Here is a 16086-nt window from a genome sequence, read left to right on the forward strand (position 1 = left end):
GGAGAGGTTGTGAAGACTTTCAATGGCAAGAGTCTGCGGCTCTCCGCTCACTGCCAGTTGAGCACACAGCTGCTGTCGCCCAGCAGGGAATGCTCGCCGCCCGTTCCATCAGTTCGCTTCAGATCAAGATCCATACATGTGTCTTGCTCTAAAGGGGATTGTTGTATTCTTTCCTGGTGTTGTCATGTAAGGAAGCTCATAATTCTTCAGAAGATGAGAATGTGTATTAAATCACAACTCTTCTAATATAGTGATCGGTGAATATGATGCAGCTCTTAGTTGTGAGTTGTGGCAAATCAATGCCCTGCAATCATTTGTTCTCCCAGTATGCAGTTGATTGCTCATAAATCGGCGCAAGACTAGATATGCCCACGCCAACAGCAAAAAGCAAATTGAGGACACAATAAAAAACTGTGTGTGTCTGTCTGCTTATTTGCTCAGGAAAGAATCCAATGATGCCTGTAAAAAGTTTGATATCTCTCAAACGGAGCAATGCCGAGCAAATGATAGCTATCTATTTCTCCTTTCCACTGGCTAAATAGAAATGGGCTCCCTAAGCGGAGCCGTTTAGCGGTGCATACAAAGTAGGCCGTCTGCGTCTTCTGCCGACCACAGGGAAGCATGTGTCCCACCACGGAGGACAACAGCGCCACACACTGACGGAGCTGACGAGTCAGATTATTGTGACTCCAAAAACATTCCATGTGATGAAAACAACACATAGCCGTGTTTTGTCTTTCACGTATTTTTGAGTTTTTTAGTTTTTCCCCCCGGCCCTCAGCCCTTGAAGCCCTCAGTCTTCCCCGTCCCTCCTTCCAAAACGCAGAGCATTCCCTGTAAGGGTCGGCTGGTGTCGGTCTCTGGCTGTTTGCGACCACTTTTCTGCTGTGGTTGACAACACACAACAGACAGGGCCAAATGGGATGGAGGGGAGGGAGTTTGATCTGGGTCACCTTTCTAAGCACATGGCATGAGCAGAGCCTAAGGAAACAGAGGGGTTAAAAAACAAGATTCAGGAATAGTGGCAGTCAATATGGTATTACTGTGTGCTAGAAGATTAGTTTGTTATTGGGTACACATAATAAATGTGTACACACATTTATTATGGATCATTATAGCACGTTCCTCTACTTGTAATAGTATTTCAATGGTCCTGATTGAGCTAAATTCTAGGTACTTTAAGTTCTGATAGGCAGTCGTAAAACAGCTTTCAGATTGAGTAACAGGAGCTCTGTTACAAGTCAAAAGTTTTGCCTTGAAATTTTTACTTAATATCAAAGTGTGTAAGAATTACCAGCAAAATGAATTTAAAGTATGAAAAGCCGAATGAGTCATTATGCTGAATGGCCCCACTTAAAGTGATAGGATGACGATTACCACCGACACATTAATGTTTGAGCAGCATTTTAATTCTTGCTGAGGTGGTACTTATTTTACCTACTTCATAGAGTGTGAGGTAGTAAAATCTAGACTGCATCATTGCACCGTATTTTATAATGACCATATGTGTAAAAAGGTTAATCTGCAAACTGACAACTAACTATTGCCGTCAGATTAATGTAGTTAACTGTTGCGTCTAAAAATGTAGTGAATATAAAGTGGCATTAAAGCTTCCTCCTGGCCCTGTCTGACCCTGACCAAAATCTGATGCTCTCATGCTGTATAGAAGATCATATCCTATATAGAAATATCCCTGCATGCAACATGTAAATCATTCAGTTTGGCTCCATGGGAAAACAAAGCAATACAAACAATCTTGCATAACTAAACTATGGCACTGATGATTTTCTGTTCTACATTGGTTGAAAACATATTCCTCTGGCACAGCTACACTGCAGTGCTTTTACCAGCTCCTGCAGCTCAGGGCCATGGGTGAGAGCATCAGAGGACGGACAGTGTCTGTGTGTGTGTCCCCAGAGGGGTGGACTGTATGCTTTAATGATGTCTGCAGCTGTAACGTTGAAAGATGAATTTATCTCTCATCTATTCTTCCCCATCTAGATTGTATCAGGATAAACTGTTCCTCCAGTAAGTTACTGTTCACCTTTCTTCTTCTTCTCTAACTCTAACTGTTTCTGGACATTCATGTTTTATTATCTATAAGTGTTATGTGGTCATGTTTACTATGTCTTCTCTGCAGCCATTAAAAATCTTGGCATTAAAAACTCCTAAAGCTATGCCAACAGGACTTTATCCGTGCACTGAATTATATCTGACTTGCACCTTGCATCGACATAGGCGTTACATCTTATTGCGGTGCAAGGGCCACGGGCGCATCAGAAATGCCTGCTGGCGCCGTGTGCATCTGGTGTCCAGGAGAAGGATGAGCAGTGGGGAGGAGATGGAGGGAGGCTTGAATTAATGACAAACCCAAATTTGGCAGTCAGCTGTGATTCCACACACAGAGTTGTTTTCTAATTAGCAAACCCTTTCGCTCATAAATTCTGGTTAATATAAAACGCATGCTTTGGAATTGCAGGTATTTTAGACATGCATGATTTCCTTGTCTCGCCCTCGGAATTTTTTTTATTTTTTTCTACTTCAGTATTTCAAGCCGGTTGTAAATTGATGAGGCCATTGAAGGCACAGAGGAAATACAGAGTGTGATTTTTATTATTCTCATTAACCTGCCTCACAGAGCAGAAAGAAAAGGATGAATAGGAAGGGGGACAGAATAGATCTTGTTGTGGGAATTCATGGTGGATATCTGTGTGTATATGTGTGTGTGTGCGTTTCAACAAAGAGGTTACATTGCAATATTTTGGGAGGTAAATATCCCTGACATTTATTATTCAGGAACAGTGATGAATTAATAATTACTCCTCTGGAGTCGCAATACGTGAGCCCTTTTCCTGGTTAATGACTGAAGCGACGGACACACTCTCAATAAACAGTTGGTAAATACCAACAGCAATAAGACAGTTCAAGCTCTATAATGGAGTGAGCGTCGCATATTGTATATGACATGCCGTTCTCTCTGAAAGTGTTTGATATGTTATCTCTGTGTATGTGTTACAGTATTTGAAGGTCATAGCCTGACGAGAAGCAGAGACTTACACAACAAACGCCTCTGCACAGAATCACATGATGTGACCTCTAGACACGCTTCTGTGAGCCAGCCCGTCTTAACACCTTTCTAAATGCTAAATAGCGTTGTTCATGCATCTTGGATTGCATCCCTTGTTTGTGTATGCAAATACAAAGCTCTAAGCTCTGATTCCCCCCTCTAATGCTTTAAAAGGTCGTTCTTGGTCTGTGAGGCTGGTGTAAAGGCATAACGTGTGCATACATGGACTCCAGGGGTTGTTGTACTGATATTTTCCAAATATTTAACTGATTACTTAATTTCTGTATTTAGTTCCCAATTTTTCTCTGCTAATAGTTTTGAATTTTATTTTATTGCAGGCACAGTTTTGCTAAAATAGATGAGGTCAGGATAAGTGTTAAACGTATAGTACTGGTTGAAGGTAAAGACCTCTAAGCAAATATTTTTACTCTTTAGATGTTCAGGACGAACAATTGTTGCTTTAGTAACCAGCATCAAAAGTGTTGTGTAAAGCAGTATGTGAGTATGTGGCCCATTTTCTTCATACAAAATATTGTCTTTAATGACACTGTGCTATATTGTTAAATTTCCATGAATGAATTATGGTTTAACAGATGAAAAGAAATGTGCTGTATTGTAGGCGTTTTCGACACACAACTAAGCTATAATTCAAAGAAAAAGTATTTTGATTTGATTTAGATTTTATATAATAATGAAGAGAATACTAATATTGAAGTAAAATAGCAGGAAATGGCATCTTCAATAGACCCAGAACTGTTTTTGTCATAAGAAAATGTTTAATTAAAGTTCTTGGAAATAACTGTTATGGCAGTGCATTTCCACTTATGAAGCGTTTAATTCATATTTTCTAGGTTATAATTTTTCTCTGTGTTATTTTGGTCCTTTTTTTCTGTGTTAATTAATGTGACTTGTCAGGCGCTGCAGCGCCGGTCAGCTCGGTGGATGGAGAATTTCAGCAGCGACTCAAAGAACACATCACTGTCAATTAGAGACCTAGGCTCCCTGGGGCTGCCCGTAGCTGTCCGAGGGAAACACTGCCACTTCGATTTAAACACCGTTAACAGGCACTGAGTGACAACAAACTAAAAATATGAACTAAATATATCTTGTGACAGATTGGATTTTTTTCCTTCTTATCTGACATTATGGTCTTCTACAATTCATTTACTTGAACTGCAGAATAATCACAATCTACAGTGGAGCAGTGGAGAGGGCAACCCCATATAATTATTTTTTCCATGATCTTTGGCAAGTTTTAAACTCAGGTTTTCTTTCATAATTAATATTTTCAATGCATCAGTCTTTGAATTTTTGTAAAAGCGTTTTTTACATGGACGTTAAACCCTTGTGCTCGTTATGATGCATGAGAAGGTGAATACAGTGGACTCATTCAGGATGACACATGCTATATCAGTTAATCTGAAAAGGTACATTTAATTGTAAATATGGGCTAAGCTCCAAATTTAGCAAAACACTTATAACTACTTAATACAAGCCATACTATGTCTGTGCAACATTATAAACTGAAATACCCAGTGAAGAGAGACAACACTGAAGTGCCTGAAATGAAAGAGCAATTACCAGGATGTTCTCTCCCGTTGCACTGAATTAGTTTGATAAAGAGACTAACATGTTGGCTCAGAGGTCCTCGTAACAAATATTAGCTGGATAAATTAAAAGCTGGAAAAAACATTGACATCCCCCAAGTGTGTTTGGCGTCAAACCATAAGGTAGTTAACTTGACACCATTACGCAGTTATTGCTAACATTTCTCTAATGTCAGTATTAACATCAAGTTACTCTCGAAACAACCTTTAAACATGTTCAGTATCGAGCAGTCTCAGTTTAGAGAAGAAATAAACTTAAATGGCCAGCAACCGCAGCTTAGTATTGATTGTCATCATTTATTGTTTTAACACTATTTAACCTGAACGATGGCTTTTCATGCGAGCAAGGCATTGATTGAGCAAGCATGTTGCCGAGCGTCGTGACCGGCTGCTTGGTCAGCGAGTGACCCCTCCGCTCCACCTGGGTGAGTCACAGTGGCGAGCAGGCAGCGCCAGTATCGGGCCTGTCATCCAGCTAGCCGGAGCTGATTGACTGGATAATCGCATCTTCTCATGCTGCCCCATGCCACAGTTCTCCACTGTTCCTTTGGGCATGAAGTCAATGAGGCAGAGTGAGATCACTGCAGATCCATCACTGCAGATAGATCACCATCAGTGAGGCACTAGAGAGGGATGGACGCGGCAGACAGTAGGCTGAAGGACCTTAATGTCTGGCCAGCAGCTGGCGGTTTGGACCACAGACTGCACTGCAGGCATAAACCCGGGCCCTACTGTAGTGAATGTTGTGCACCTTAATACGATTGACCTCTTTTCCCCTTTCTTTTCTCCTTGGAGAGCGGGACAGGATGATGGAAGGCAAAGATCAAGCATGCTTTCAAGTCCAACTCCATCCCATTATTTCATATCTCTCCTCCCTAATCCCTCACCAGTCGTCTGGTTTCAATCCTGCCCCGGTGTTTAGTGCTTACAAAGCGGAACTGTGCCTCTGAGATTGACTGTGTCCCAGTACTTTGGCACCCTCACATTTGCATACACATTGCATTGGGGCTTTGCAGATTGCAGAAAAGGAGGAAATAAATAGCCACAAATGGGTGCAGGGGAATGAAGATGGCACCCATCTGAAATACTCCCCACAGTGAACAAGGAATGCGGTGCCCCAGGATTTTAGTCATGTCACAGTGGCTGGTTCTCATTGGCCTGTTGGGTTGTGTATGCGCAGCAGGGGAACATCAGCGGTACATGTATAGTCAAGGCAAGTCATGGATGCTATAAGACAGAGGCTGCATGCAAAACATGATGTGTTGCTCATATTGGACCAGTGCTAGAATTTCTATTTCTTTTCTTTCTGCTCATGGGATCACGTAGATTTGGTGCAGTCGCTCTGATTTAGCTCCGATTCTAAATTTGATCTTCTCTCCTTAAGGTTTTTTGGCACCTTGATTCTGTGTGACGTCTCCATTTCTGCCCACTAGCAGTGACACACTTAATGCAAAATGAATATGCTGGTTTCAGCAGTCAGGGAAGAGATGATTCAGAGATGTGAAAGTATTGTTATTCGTTAAATATTAATGAGTTGAATGTTCATTTTGTATTATTTATGGATTTAATGAGAGGGCATCAAATTGAATAGAATTTGTGCAGTTTCTTTCATGTTACTGACGACTTCAGTGAGCGGCTCCTTTTTGAAACCCCCATTTATTTTCAAGGGTGCTGATGCAAATCACATTCTGTATTTCCTTTTTTTTTTTTTGAAACACTGGATTTCCAGGGACAGTTGTCTATTTTGTCTTTTTAATGTGTTCTTTTCACCATCAAGGACATTTCTTCTGTTATGCAAGTGTTGATCTCAATACTACCGTTTCATGTCACATGGTGGACATAAGAGAAATCATAAACTGGGTTGCACTGTTGGAGGTAAACAAGATTGAGAGTGATGCCGGGTGGTTTAGTGCTTTGCTCCGTCGTGGGCTTTTGGCTGTTATATGCTGCCACCAAGTGGCCTTATAGGAACACAGCTATAGCACAAGAAATGAAAGACCAGCTATAATGAAATGCCTATTCATCCGATTTCTATTCAACACTATACATTTACAACACAACAGTCAGGTTTACTATTGTCGTAAATATAGACGTGACATCCTGATTACTGCCTCCCTCCTCTTGGTTTTAATAAATGCTGCTCAGGGAGATTTCAGAAATGTGTTGCCATATCTAATGAGGCGATCAGGACAGGAAATGCAAGTCAGAACAATGTGCTTTTATGCCCCATTAACGATGTTGACCTTAATGTTTTCTGCCTCTGTCAAACTACTGAACTCCTCCACTTTGTCCTTCTTCCGATCCCCCCCTCTCTATCTCTCAGCCTGTCTGATAATATCTGTACTTTTCTACTGTATGCATGCATGTGTGTTAACCGTTGTTTGGACTGTCCTGCAGGCAAAGGCCCAGAGACTATTTTTGCGGGTCAGAATCTGAACGATAATGAGTGGCACACAGTACGTGTGTTCAGGAGAGGCAAGAGTTTGAAACTGACCGTAGATGATCTGCAGTCTGTGGAAGGTACTTCTCCTCATGCTCCTCTGACCGAATGCTTTTTTTCTTCCTATACACATGAATTAGCCATAAGATTTGTTGAGCTCACAGATTCTAGGTAAGACTAAATTAATCTGTACTATATTGTGCTGTGACGGGTTTAGACGTTTTGCTCATCTGGTGTGAGTCTTCATTCATTTGATTTTCTGAGTGTTTTCTAAGACAATGTAAAAACATGTCCTTTAGCAGAACGCCAAAAATGGCTGCAAAAAGCCACAATGTGGGAGAATAATACCCATTTATCTTAATAAAACTGTTAATTTTACTATAAAACTATGCAGACAGACGGAAGGGGACGTTATCTTTGACATTCGGTGTGTACTTTTCTGGTTTGTACATTTCAGACCACTGTATTGCTCAATGTACACCCTTAAGAAAACAGCCAGTTTCAATGAGTTATTCACAGAAAATCTAAACTTAAACTTTTATTTCAACAATTTGGTCTGAAAATGTGTTATATTAACTCATGCAACACCCGCCCTTTTAAATGTTGTTGTAATTGTAAATCATTGCTCCTTTAATTGTTACCCCCAATAACATCATCTCTCCCTCCCTCTGCTGATCAAAGGTCAAATGGCAGGTGACCACACCCAACTGGAGTTCCATAACATTGAGACAGGCATTGTGACTGAGAAGCGCTTCATGTCCATGGTGCCGTCCAACTTTATCGGCCACCTCCAGAGCCTCGCTTTCAACGGCATGGCCTACATAGACCTCTGTAAAAATGGCGACATTGATTACTGTGAGCTCAATGCCATGATCGGCTTCAAGAACATCATCGCTGACCCCGTCACCTTCAAGTCGCGCTCCAGCTACGTGACCCTCACTACCCTGCAGGCCTACTACTCCATGCACCTTTTCTTTCAGTTTAAAACCACCTCCTCCGACGGCCTCATCCTGTTCAACAGCGGGGATGGGAATGACTTCATTGTGGTGGAGCTGGTCAAAGGGTGAGTGGATGCAAAAACCTCACCCATATGTGTACAGCAAATCATTTACTTTTTTACATCTTCAATTTACTTTACCTGGACTTTTTTAGACCATGAAGTTGGCAACCACAATATATGTTCTTCCTTTTTTAACTACATTTGTGAGCATTTTTGGTGCAGGAGTCCTCACTGTGGAGTCCTGCTGTGAGAGAACTTGTCAAACAACAATATTTCTAGTACTCAGATATATTTCATGTGGATTTTTTTTAATACGTTTGAATTTGTATGGGTGGCTCTCTTGTTTTGGTTCATGAGTGGTAACTGCTCATGGTCCAGTAACCACACAGCTCTTCTCTTTGCACACTTCACTTAATTTTTAGGGCAATCTTACCTGCCACCAGGTGTAAAGACAAGTAACCATTTCAACTATTTAATTAGTTTGAGAGTAGTTTATTGATGCGAGGATCTCCATATGAATGGAATATAGTTGTATAGTGCAGCTCTTCATACAACATGACAGTTTCCAAACAGAATATAATTCCTGACAGCTTTGGCGCCTTTATAATGGGAATTCAAATTATTTTCTTATCACCTCTATGCCAGAATATTTACTGAAAGAGCTGTGGGCTATTACTGTTCTTTTTAATCTTCATGAAGGCACAACAAATACCCAACATAAAAGAGAATCAACCACACAAGGGCACATTTCTTCTTGCTGAAATGCTGCTATAGAATGACCTTCTTTTAAGTATTGCCTGGAGTTAAGGTATTATACAATGTGCTAAACATTAAAGTCAAACATTTTAATTAAAATAAGCATGCAAATCAGAAATTGCCTGTAAACTAAAGAATTCAAGACAAATTTGTTCAGCACAGCCCACAACCTTTTGTTAACGCTGCAACCTGCCAATTATTTAGCTCCTTCTTAGACAGCTGCACTTTCTGATACTCTCATATCTGCACATTTGAACACACAAGCACACAATAACAAACACACACTCTTACTCTAGTTTTCAAAGGTTTATTAAACTTTTTGATTTTTCTACTAAACTTTTTGATTTTATTGTTGTTGAAATCGGATGAATTTTGTCTGTTACGCAAAAACTCTGTAAATGAACTGGACTTTATTGAATACATACATATTTTTGGACAAAGCCTTTCGTAAAGTCCTTCGTAAAGTTCATGTCCTTCCGCTGCTGACCGTGGTCGCATCGACTAATGTTGTGAAATATCCGGTTCCAGTTACCTGCACTATGTGTCTGACCTGGGAAATGGAGCTCACTTGATCAAAGGCAACTCAAACAAGCCCCTGAACGACAACCATTGGCACAACGTCATAATCTCCAGAGACACCAACAACCTCCACATGGTCAAGATTGATACCAAGATCACCACGCAGACGACCACGGGGGCCAAGAACCTGGACCTGAAGGGTGCGTAGGCATAGTGAATTATAGATATATATATATATAGATATAGATATATATATATAGATATATATATATATATATCGATAGATAGATAGATAGATATTACAGATTCCATTAAATTAGGGCAGCAGTGGCCTAGAGGTGAGAGAAGCTGGTCTGTGACTGAAAGGTTGCACTAGCAACCATGCAGGTGTGGAGGCAAAAAGCTATGCTTGGCTCTCACTCATTACCACTACTGATATACCCTTGAGCAGAAAGCTCAGCCCCCATCTGTTCGGTAGGCAACACTATGGGTTTGCGTGTGGAGGAGGGAATTCATAGGAAGGACAGTTTGTGCTTAGTGCGCCAGCATTTGATCCATTTAAAAGAATTTAAAAGAATGGTCAATTAACATTATGAAAACTTGTTGTGCTGAAAATATAAACTAAACTAATTTGCAACCTTACATAATTTTGTAATTACAGTTTATAGAGATAGTTCATGACACGAGTGACACATTTCTGTCTTGTATGTAAAAAAATCAAACAATATTGATTTTTTTTTTTATTATTACATTTGACACACTTGGGTAAAAAATTCGGAAACAACACTAAGGATTATCTTCCTGCACTTTATGTGGTTAACAAACTTTTCTGTATCAAACAAGCATCATCAATATTGACAAATAACGCCAGGTTTCTTTAGTCAGGATATGCTGTCTGAAGTGATGCGCTTGTTACTTCCTTTAACAAGCGTAACGTGGGAAGCTTAGTACTGTGTTGTGTGTCCACTAGGGGTCAGTATTGTCATATTTCTGCACAGGTCATCTTTATATTGGCGGGGTGGCTAAAGAGATGTTCAAGGAGCTGCCCAAACTGGTGCATGCTAAGGAGGGTTTTCAAGGTTGTCTGGCATCGGTGGATCTGAACGGCCGTCTCCCAGACTTGATGTCGGATGCTCTGGACTGTGTGGGACAGATAGAGAGAGGATGTGAAGGTGAGTAATCTCTCGGCCCGCTAAGGAAACGTGTTGTCTGTCTGTTGCTTTCAAACTTTTTTTTGTCTCTGGAGTTCGCTACATGCGCTAACATAAGCTCAGGTTTGAATTGCATTGGTCTGAGATGTTTCATTTAAACCTGATTTATCTGAGAAAGTCTCATAATTACTTAGGTTTCCCCTCATTATCACAAAACTATCCTCTTGTGCTTGTCCGACGAGGACACGCATACAAGTGAAAACACAGCCACATTGCCAACCTGTGACACATAATTTAACATCCATAAAGTGTGTTAGCATTCTGTTAAAATGCATCAAGCTCTGACACTCCTCCATAGGCAATCCTTTCTGTTTCACTTAGCCATAATCTGATTATTCTCTTTGCCATATTTATACTGCCAGTGTTATTTTCCATTTTAGCCCCATTCTGTTTTACTCCATGCATGCTTCCTGGATCTGAGAGTTTGCCAGAAGCAATCCTTTTGAATTATGTATGAAGCCTTTGTTGCATGCATGAATATCATTTGCCCAGTCTAATGTGTGCACGACATCCAGAGACAATATTAGATTTATTTTTCAACTTCACTCACTTAGTTTGATTTGTCAATTCATCCGCTGTTGTTTTTTTAGTCTGATCTTCTCATCTTTCGACATTACTACTCTAATCAAATTCAGCGCCCTCTGTGGGTCTGTCAAGCTCGCTGTTTTTGTTTCGCGCCACATAGCATCAATGGTCGCTGTCAATGAAAAATGGCTTCTTTTTAAAACACATCTACAGGTATCAAAAGGTAGTATATATTTGTCGACAGTATTTTGCATTTTGCTACGGCAGGTATTATTTCAGAATATGAATAAGAGAAAATACTTACTTTTCTATAACTGTAGATTTTCCCAAATAACATGGAGAAGGCATATCTACTTCCGATAATAATGACTTACCTATAACAATGTCTTTTCTTTATATTGCTGATGATTTGGAGAGTAGTTGGTATAACAGTTTAGATTAATCCGGTTTGCACCATACAATACAATTTGTCCCCTCTGGCTCCTTCTGAGAACCGACATCAGCCTCATTCCTCACTCTCTCTCCTGCTTCAACAGTCTGTGTTTCTGTTCCTCCATCTCTGACGACTTGATCCTTTACTAACAGCTGGAATACTTTGCCTTTTCCTTTCCTATTATTTTGCTGACAAAAGTTGCATTGATGAAAGCTGACTTGCAAGGTAGATAGCTTTGTGTGTTTGATACAGAGTCCTATGTCCTTCCTCCCTTTGCATCTGCAATGCCTCCGCCCCCCACGTCTTCAGTCTCTACCTCCACACTTTCCACTCCCTGAACAATAGATCTGCCTAATTTTAATTCACCCACCTGCTGTATGGAATAGGCTTCAGTCCCATAGAATACAAGTACCATTACCATCTTGTATCAAAGTCTATGGAGATCACATTTTGTTTTACACCTGCGTTTTGTGTGTTGCCTATATTGGGCTTTAGTTTTTGCTGTGGTTATGTATGTGCTTTTAATTGTAAATATTTTTGCATGACTTTATACACTTGCATAAATTCCCATTTAAAATAATTAAGATGCTAACTCAAACCTCAGTCATTTTCATGTTTTATATGACATGAATCATCGTTGTTATAAGTCCCATGTTTACTAATGCCATATATTCCTGTAATCTCTGGCACTCTATAGATATATATTAAGAACAATTTACAGCCTGTTGCGATTAACAGTTTAAAGTAGGCCTCAAAATGAAGCACCAGTGGTCAGTAATTTAATTAAATCCAGATGTATATTGATAAATATGAAGCAATATAATTACATTATAGTTACTGGATTTGTATTCCACATGAATTAAAATTACATAATTGAATTATTCTCCACTTCATGCTTCAGAAAACATTACCGAAATTGGGTCTTCTAAAAAAAAAAAAAAAAGGAATATAATTCTGTATCTTATATTTACTAGAAATATGTATAAGTATGCCAATACACATACATATTTTTAAGTCAACACCTATTGGACCCCATAGGACCCCATGAACGACGTTATAAGCAGTGGAATTACAAGTCTATCATGCAATTCAATTTATATTTACATGAATTCCAAGGTTTTCCAGAAACATCGTTTCAAAACAAACACTGACCAGCTTTTTATAATTGTATTTTTAGCTCTGAATGATCTCCAGCCAACATATAAATCTATTAAGCAGTTAATATAGCTACACTGCGGCTAAGCAGCAAGTTTCTGTGGCGAAAATCATTCAGAAAACATCCTTTTTAAAGTTGAGTTTTTAATGTATGTCTGTATTCAATAGCTGAGCGACTCATTTTAAAATATCACAAGAGTAAGTCAAGTTACAAAAGAATAAATATCCACTATTAATAAAACAACTATCGAAAAGGTAGATGTGTTCTCTGTGGGTAATTCTGGCTGTAAAGGAGTGCTCCAGGCAAGCAGGATTATGTGTGTTATTCAGATTATACATCCATGTGGCATTAAATGTACCCAATATCCAGATGTTGACAAATAATACTAAATATTGAATTGTTGAAACCAAAAAAAAAACAATCTCCTTTTAATAATAATAATACTCATCATCATCCATCATACTAACCTGTGCCATTCCACTAACATTTCTCCATGAACTGAAAACACTCGGTATCACTGCCACTCGTACTCAGACTGACGTGGAATGATGGAAATACCTGGATGCACAAATACTTTGACCTCAAACACATCTGGAAGCTCGATTACGTTCATATATTAAACAGCACATTAATAACTCCGGTCCCTCCTTCGGAGCATCATTCTTCTAAGAGCCCACTCCCAGCTGGTAGTAACATGCGTCCTGTGACTGCACCAACCTCTGCACAGGTGTTCAGGGACACGTTGCCGCTTGGAGGAGGAAAGATGAACTGCAGTCTATAGTTTGTAGAAGCATTAACTTGCTGGTGTAACAATACTGTACATCAAATCTAGACGCTAATGTATACATGTACATGTATATCATGTGAAATTACTTTTCCAATATTGCAAGTATTAGTTTAAATTGTATGCACAACATATCCTTTTTTTAGTCAAAATATTTTACTTTATATATCTTTATTGTTATTCTTTAAGGTGCTGGTGTTAGTATTACTTTTGATACTCTTAATGTCTTTTTTATTCTTATGTTGCAATTAACTTTTTTTTAATTTTTTTTTATCAATCTCTGGAACAAGAGATTATTGTAATGTTCTCTTTTATCTAAGTTTAAATACATGCTGCTGTATTGTATAAAAGCGTGATGTAAATAGTGTCTGTAACCCAGAATTGCAACATTTCATTTCATTTAATATTACGCATTCCGCTGTTCTGAAATATTTAATGTTGGAAATCACTAATAATAATACTTTAATCGTAAAGCGATTTAAAAAAAATGATGTTTTTGTACATGTGTGGTGTTTTTATTGAGTCTGTTGACTGGAAATGCAGTCAGTTTGGCTTGAACCTGTGAATTTGAAGCAGTTTTTATCGAAGGAATACAAAATATGGCTAAACTCACAGTTGTAGTGTTTGCACAGCATATGTGTGTTTGTTCCGTGTATGCTTCCATTTGCAGAAGCCTATTGTGTGTGTGTGTGTGTGTGTGTGTGTGTGTGTGTGTGTGTGTGTGTGTGTGTGTTTGTGTGTGTGTTCGGCGTGACATTTAATTTCACTGCAGGGTCAATCTGCAGAATGTGCTGCATGTTATTGTAAAAGTCTGCTCAGCAAGTTGCCATTTGTCTTCATATTCAGGCCCCAGCACGACGTGCCAAGAGGACTCGTGTGCCAACCAGGGTGTGTGTCTTCAGCAGTGGGAGGGCTTCAGCTGTGACTGCAGCATGACGACATTCGGAGGACCGCTCTGTAATGACGGTAGGCTTCCACTTTCTGTTTTTAAATGAGTCAGACAAATACAAAGAAAACATACTTCATACGCAACTCAAAGCATTAGACGTATAATCTAGTCCACCTCTGGAGCTAATTCAACTCATCCAGAAGATTCTTGGTGTCGGACGTTTAAAAGTGGTTGTTGTCATCAACAGCATGGACATATTTATCTGGTGCTTTCACACAGCATTGGTGTTCCAGCTCATTATTGTTTTTTCTGCCCGTGTGCTATGTGTATTTGTGACTTATGAAGCACAATGTTTACCAGAAAACTTGCTTTGTCAATTCTCCAATTAAACTAAGTGAAGGCTCTAAACTGTGCTGTGCTCTGCCACTCGGTCATTTAGAAGGAATCTTCAACCAACTTCAGTAGCTCTGCTTGAACATACATTGTCTTCACTGAGGGGGCCGAGAGCCGTCTTAACTCTGCAGGGCAGAGTAGTTTAGGATTGGGACATCTGGCTGACGGTTCAGTGAAAGCTCATTAAAGTTTGAGAGATGTACCACTAGAGGGAGCAACAAACATTGTGTTCTGCTAAGTAAAACATCAAAAACAAGTCCATCAAGCAAACAAAATAACCAGAAATGGACTTATAAATTATTGCAATTGTATGCTGTTGCATTATGCATTGACCAATACAAATTAAAACCTCAAACACACCTTAGATGGGGAGCTTCCTGCATTACCTCATATTTCTCTCATGGGAAGTCCTGTAACATTTATAACCGGGATGCATTGTACAACCGTCAGTCACAGATTATAAATGGACTGATATTTGTGTGCCATTGTGTGTTGTAAACTTCAGTGTGTTACTTGCAGGTTATTTATTGTTATGACAATCATATTATCTATTTTAATATTTAAAGCAATCAACTCGACAACAGATAGCTATACTCAAGCCTTTCCTTGAAAAATACAGTTTAGTAAAATGTTAAGTTTATGATTCTGAGCTAAAATTATGTGTAAAAAGTTTCAAAAAACTTCTTAAATGCACATATCAAAAGTTTTTTTTTTTTAAATAGAGAATGACATCATGCTTTTCTGCACTGCACTGTGGTCGGGTGGCTAACACTGTGGCCTCATAAATTAAAACCTCAAACACACCATCGAGATTGAACTTACTTTGAGCCACATTATGCAATTTAAAAGTTATATGATATTAATCTCCGTTAAAGACAGTTAAATAGGCGTTTTGTTTAAGGGATTCAGTGCTCATTAATGCTTAGCTTTTGAGAGAACTAGGGTAATGTCTTCTGCTCCTTTTAGAAAATGGGCTATTTCCTTATGCAAAACATGCACTGGGGATTTTTTTTCATCATTATTTTCTTCTGCAGCAGTTCACACAGTAAGGGGTGAATGGGCAATGTGCTGAACTGCATTAAGGAGAAAAGAACAGAGTGGGCACTCTGGAGATGACACAAAAGAGAGGAGAGAGCATCATAAATGTTAATGCATTCTGTGTCACTTCTACCAGCTTGGCGAGACCCCATCTTTTGTTATCAACAGAACATGTTAATAGATTCCCATGCAACCCCGTAAGGCGAACATATCTTCTCCCTATGATAACACTAAAAGGATTCTTCTGTCCATGAGATGTGAGTCGAGT

General features: G+C 39.3%; 1 protein-coding gene across 33 annotated transcripts in view; it reads left to right on the forward strand.

The window, feature by feature from the left end:
* LOC137779604 (neurexin-1a) overlaps positions 1-16086 on the forward strand; it is a 231760-nt gene that overhangs the window by 103830 nt on the left and 111844 nt on the right. For 28 of the 33 annotated variants that reach the window (XM_068567607.1, XM_068567606.1, XM_068567610.1 and 25 more), the window contains 6 exons: positions 2002-2028; positions 7072-7194; positions 7796-8177; positions 9399-9589; positions 10388-10561; positions 14345-14464. In XM_068567607.1, coding sequence (XP_068423708.1) covers positions 2002-2028; positions 7072-7194; positions 7796-8177; positions 9399-9589; positions 10388-10561; positions 14345-14464 — 1017 coding nt within the window. The remainder of the gene's footprint in view (positions 1-2001; positions 2029-7071; positions 7195-7795; positions 8178-9398; positions 9590-10387; positions 10562-14344; positions 14465-16086) is intronic. The other 5 variants (XM_068567614.1, XM_068567624.1, XM_068567633.1 and 2 more) reach the window with 1 other exon arrangement.

This window comes from Clinocottus analis, unplaced genomic scaffold (assembly GCF_023055335.1).
Source record: "Clinocottus analis isolate CAN_PGR_092001 unplaced genomic scaffold, fCliAna1.0.p SCAF_8, whole genome shotgun sequence".
Classification (NCBI taxonomy): domain Eukaryota; kingdom Metazoa; phylum Chordata; class Actinopteri; order Perciformes; family Cottidae; genus Clinocottus; species Clinocottus analis.